This window comes from Stegodyphus dumicola, chromosome 5 (assembly GCF_044657685.1).
Source record: "Stegodyphus dumicola isolate Sdum_Otavi_A_Nest chromosome 5, ASM4465768v1".
In the NCBI taxonomy this organism is placed as follows: Eukaryota; Metazoa; Arthropoda; class Arachnida; order Araneae; family Eresidae; genus Stegodyphus; species Stegodyphus dumicola.
In genome coordinates, this window is record NC_140772.1 from 57,169,451 (window position 1) to 57,175,450 (window position 6,000).

General features: G+C 29.4%; 1 protein-coding gene across 4 annotated transcripts in view; it reads left to right on the forward strand.

Moving 5' to 3' along the window:
• Positions 1 to 4,533, forward strand: part of LOC118192435 (SKA complex subunit 1-like) — an 86,971-nt gene extending 82,438 nt beyond the window's left edge. For all 4 annotated transcript variants that reach the window (XM_085816673.1, XM_085816671.1, XM_085816675.1 and 1 more), the window contains one exon: positions 4,171 to 4,533. In XM_085816673.1, the coding sequence (XP_085672799.1) occupies positions 4,171 to 4,325 (155 nt within the window). In that variant the 3' untranslated portion in view covers positions 4,326 to 4,533. The remainder of the gene's footprint in view (positions 1 to 4,170) is intronic.
• Positions 4,534 to 6,000: the final 1,467 nt, after the last annotated feature.

A 6,000-nucleotide genomic window follows, 5' to 3' on the forward strand; every position in this document is an offset into this window, starting at 1 on the left:
TCTTCTGAAAATAATTACAGACTGTTGTTACTTATTGCCAGCATATTCATTTTGCATTTAGAATTCATTTTAAAGTACTATAAACCAAAAGCAACTAAACTAACTGCATGAATATAGTTTGGATACCAAAAAATACAAGTTGGGAAAAAAAAAGAATTATTTAGTGTCCTTATTTCTAACTTGCAGGTTTCAGGTTCAAAGGCTTTTGTGTAATTATGAATTTATGTAAGTCAGAATTGCTGTGAATATGAAAAGAAAGAAGTGAACTTTCTAATAAAATTATTCATTTACTTATTTTTTATATTAAGAAATACATTATTTAGGCAAAATAGGTTAAAGAAAAAGTACAAAATTCTTGAACAGGGTTCGTAGCGGCCCTTATAAGTGCTTATAAGTCCTTGTATTTAAAAATAAAATATAAAGGCCCTTATAGGTGCTTACTTTTTCTTTAAAGTCCTTATTTTTTTTTTTTTTTTTTAATGAACGCGCTATTTTTCCCCGTACCAAAGCTGAAACTAAATAAATAACTTTTCTTCCTAATATGGAATATCAGATGGTGAGTCATACTCCCGGAAATAGCTGTTCCCCCTTTCTCTGCATTAACATAACCTTTGGTGTGCACAAAGAGTACAGACAGGTGCCCGTCATTCTATTGGTCAAAGAATTGCGAAAGCAGTAGAAAATTCCGCTACATTTGGCATTCTTTTCCTCCCAAATACTACACACGTTTGAATTTCTATCAAGATCTTAAAAATTTGCATTCTCGTTCTGCTTGGTCAGTTCATACTCGTGTTTATTATGATCGTTATGCTTATATTATGAGCATATGTATGAATGTTTATAATAACATAGTTGCAGTAACTCCTGAAGTATAGTAAACTTCCAAAAATGGTTGTGTTTTAACACAGATTACCTTTCTAAGGAATAATATTCGGAATGGCTTAAATAAAGGGAAAGTAATCGAATAGTCAAAATAATTTCATTTTTTTGGCCAATATATTATACAGTACGAAGGTTGGGAGGTCTCCCCTTTCTCCGCAAAATCTTGAATATTGAAACTGTTACAGTTCACTGCAAAACAAGCAACGGACTTTTTTTTTTTTTTGGTTACTTTCCAATCTGGATTGAATAGGACTAAAAGTTCTGCAGTCTACCAACCCAAGTGAAGAATGATTCTATTCCGGAAATTTAATGCCGTCTGTTGAAAATTAGAATGAAAAACACCCCAGTTATTTAGTTCTTTATTCTCCCAATACCGGCAGTTGTTGATTCCAATTGCGTAATATCATGTAGTGAAGAATTACGGCGCACATATTGCACAATAACGTTTGCGATATTTTGCAGAGATAATGCATTTTGATGTTCAGTCCGAGATTTGTTTATGAACACTTACTTACTAACTGAAAGCGTTTTACTGTGCTTGCTAAGCAGAATATTTTTTAGTTCCGTTGGTTTATTTTTATATGATGCACATATTGAAATGTCAAAAGCATTTATTAGCGGAAAAATCTAAACAGAGGCTACAGTCTACCCCCCCTCCGCTCCTTCAAGTTACGCTCGACTGTCGGAATATTCGCCAATTCCAAGTATGCGGGTTAGTTAAGCTTTTACTGTTAAAGATGGCTGCATGAAGCACTCTTTTTTACTTAAATTACTTTGCTTGCAATTTCTGTTAAGAAAAAACTGATATACAATGAAAATTTAGAAAATATTCAGAATTTAGATTTAAATTATTTAAATATCAATATGAGTGGAAAAATAAATTGTATTTATTATTAGGTTCCAAACGAATACAATAAATATGCCTTATTATTATTTATTTTCTCTATTTTGAACTGAAATTTCATCATTAAATCTTGTACTATAGTTTAGTTCTTCATAGTTTTTTGTTTTCTGTCATTGTAAACTAGTTTTGTAAATTGAACTATTATTTAAAATTAAAAAAAAAAAAAAAAAAAAGTAATTTTCAATGGTTGAGGTAATGCTTATTCTCTCTTAATAAGTACTTTATTTCTGATATTTTAAATTACAATTCTAATTTTTAAGGTTATGCAGTTGTGTATGATGTAATTAGACAGGTGCTTATTTTTTTTCTTAAAATGTGCTTGAAAAGTGCTTATAGGTGCTTATTTTTTTAACTAAAATGTGGCTATGAACCCTGTTGAAAATGTTAACCCATTAACCACCAAAACTACAAGGAATGACTTTCTTCTTATACAAATAATAAAAAGTATTAAATTAAGTATTTATAACATAAATTTACATTGAAAATTAAAAAAAAAAAAAGTGCTCTTACATGGGAAAAAATGAGGTTGCGTTCTTGTAACGCCAGCAAAGTAAGAATGTGGATGTTTAGTGAGTATGATTGTACTCGTGCGAAGTTTTCTTTGAAGCTAAAAGATCATACAGTGAAGCACTGTATTTTCTTTTAGTTGTGTAACATTTTATAAATCTACAAATAACTTTAAATTTAAATATTTTAAAATTTACATTGTATTTCTTTTACAAATACATATTATTTTCATTTGAAAGATTTAAACATGAAAAGCTTTGCCACAATCATGATGTAAATCTACATTACATATTTTGAATCTATAAACAGTCTAGCTATGGCATTCTTTACAAAGAAGTCTTGTGTTATTCTTGGACTTTATGATAAAATGTCATATATTTCCATGCAGTGGCTTTTGAATGCTGAATTTATTAGGTCTCCCTGTTGCTGATCTATTTCTACACTCTCAATAGAAGTTTGCAAAAAGAATAATGCAATCTTGTGTCTGAAATCTAAAAGAATTTTTTAAAAAAATTTTCAGTAGTAGGAAGTTGTGATATTTTCCACGTATTTGTAAAGGATACATCAATGTAATTAACAAATAGTGGGAACTATGATTTTTTTGCCATGAACTCTTATTCTGTTATTGGCTACTAAATTGTCGCATAAATCGACTCCTCCCATTTTTGGCATTGTATTGTTCAATAAGACGAGGCTGAAATGCAAAATCCTTTTTCCTTTATGTTCCTGAGTAACGGGCTGAATTTTTTTCAGTGTTAAACCATTCCATCGAACAAAAATTATTTTGTTTTCCTCTTTATAATGAAAATCATAATAACCTTTCTTTCTTACAGACAGATTTCGCCATTTCTATGGCGGTTGAATTTGTATGCTATATTTGTATGCGGTTTTCTTGAATTGTTCCTGTAGAACTAAAACCTTTATTTTTTAGATGACAGAGAAGACGAAATCATAACTGAGGTTCCTTTTTTTATCTATTTCAAGTTTTCAGTTTTCTGACACTTTTTCATATGACTATCACTGTTTTTAGAAGGCTGAAGCTTACTTCTTACGGGAACTTCCAACATTCCCAGTAGTATTCATTTAGTAAAATATCATTATCATTATGCAAAACATTAGCATTCCCTTTCTTTTTCATCACTAGCTTCTGCAATTTCTGGTGAAACAACATCATCTGTTTCTTCATCAAAAAGTCTTTAAAAGGCTTCTAATGTAAAGTACCCTGTTCTAAGCATTTTTAAAGCTTTGAATGAATATCAATCAGAGCATCTAAAGATCTGAAACAATAGGGTAATACTCTTTTCTGCTGAGGCTGTACCAGCGCAACACCTATTTTCCCATCTATCTCCACATGAATACAAACAGCTGATTGATAAAATATTCTGATAAGTGGTGACCTTGCCTAAAAATAGATCACCCATAAAGACTGCGATTCTTTCGTTAAATTTTTTCAGCAGAAATATCTTGTCGAAAATTTTGATTCACTATGAAGCTAATTATTATAAACAAAATTATAGTTGATGACATATATTTTTTTTACAGAAATAATCTTCATAATATTATTTACACAAAATCATTTGCTAGTGTAAAATATCTTTGGTAGTTATATTTTGATACACATTTATTTTGACTTTTATTTTTCAAAATAAAATACAGTAGCAATATATAAACTTTTTTTTATATGACATAGAAAAATGTTTTTCGTAAATAAATTTAAGTATTTTTTCACTGAAATAACAGGCAAGATTTCTTCAGCTAAATCTATATTATATCATTCATAAATTCTAACAACTTGCATGCATCTAAGTTACATATACTAATTTGAACTGGATATATTATTTTATTTCATCTTATTAATAAAATTATTTCATTTCCAGGTTTTTCTTTTTGTACAGATGAAGATCTTAAAATATATGGAAACGTAAAAATAGATAAAATGACAAGTAGTATGTTAATAGTTTTACGTCATTGCTCCAAAATCAAACTAATTCGAGGACCTGGATCTATTGTGAGATATGCAATTTTAGTATGAAAATTGCATTTTGCATTGAACAACTATTTTATACCTGGCGTAAATAACTGAGGAAAACATTTGACAAAGTTAATCTCTTAAAATTAATTTATCTCAGTTTTCATGACCCGTGAAGCATACATGCCTAATAACAATTCACATGCATTTTTCTCTTATTTCTAGTTAATACTATTTGTAACTTTAGTTAATAAAGTAAAATAATTCTCTATTTAGAGGACATCACATTTCACAGATTCTTTAGAAAAAGTCAATTGAAATATCTGTAAATTCTAGAATGAGTTAGATGGTAAGCAGTCAGTTACCTAAAAAAAAGAACGCCTTCGTGGAAAGTCACATAGCCATGTTACAATAAGAAAAACTGAAAATCTCAGGTAGCCTTTGTGTGAACCACTGAGTACCAAACTTGGGAAAACTGCCATTTTTTGAAGTTTTATCCCTTCAATCACTGACAGGCTCAGAAACTGTAATGCTCAGGATATGGGATGCATATTTTACATAGATAATAAATTTTAAAATTATATCACATTTGTTGTTGGTCCACCCTTGAGGGACAATCGAGTTAAATTTTAAAAAGTTGAGCATTAAGCAAATTATTGAATTAAATGAGCAGATTCTAAGTTTATTGAACAAGTATGAATGGTTTTTAGAATCAGAATGTTTCTAAAATTTTTTTTGAAAAGGGAAATGAAATGCATTTATTTTAATGATGTGTTCTTATGAAATACGAAATCAGCTAAAGTGGAAGTAGTGCATAATTGCAATTACAAAGTACTTACAAATGTAAGTAATTGAATTACAATGTAATTACAAATAGAAATTTAAGCTATCTTTTATTGATTGAACACAGTTGGTGATTCATTGTAGTTATTTTATAATTAAAATTATAATTAATATTGCTATAATTGCAGTTATAGCGTATTGACATTTAGAACTAAAATATAAATTTTTGATTAGCACTCACGAAGTAGTTACGACTTTTTTAAATACTGACAGGGTTCAAATTCCGGTGAACAATCTAGATGCTTGGATATCCTCATGGTTTTCCTTCCCATAAATACAAATGAGTTTCCCTTAGAAAGTCCTCCATGGAGACATCCTTATTCTTATATTCTTTGCCATGCCCAATTAAATAAACGATCAAGAAATATACACATATTTATTTTTATCAGAAATACTTCCCGCACAAGAAGCTGGCTTGCAGCAAAGCTTGCTTTAACTGTTACAGATATGTTCTGTATTTAATAAACAATTCATAATTAATACAATTACTAGAAGTAAGTTCGCACATTATTTAAGCAGGATAGTCTTGGGGAAATAATGCAATTTTTCTGCTGGCAACTGCCATTTTCAGAGACTTCTTAATAATATGCTTGTTTATTTTTACCTAGGCTACAGAAAATAGTTTGAGCAGGTACTTGTAGTAAAATGTGTTTTAACTATTCATTGAAAATATTGCTTATATTTAATAAAGGCCAATTCCATAGTTAATATCTATCATAAGTTGGATTAAACTCGCTGATAATGCATAATGGTCTCAGAAAATAATCCCATTTTTCTGCCAGCTTTAGATACTTCTTTTTAATAATATGTTTATTTCTCTCTGAGGCTATGGAAAGTAATTTGAGCAGGTACATCCACTTGTAAAGAAAGATTTTTTTTAACTATTTTATGAAAA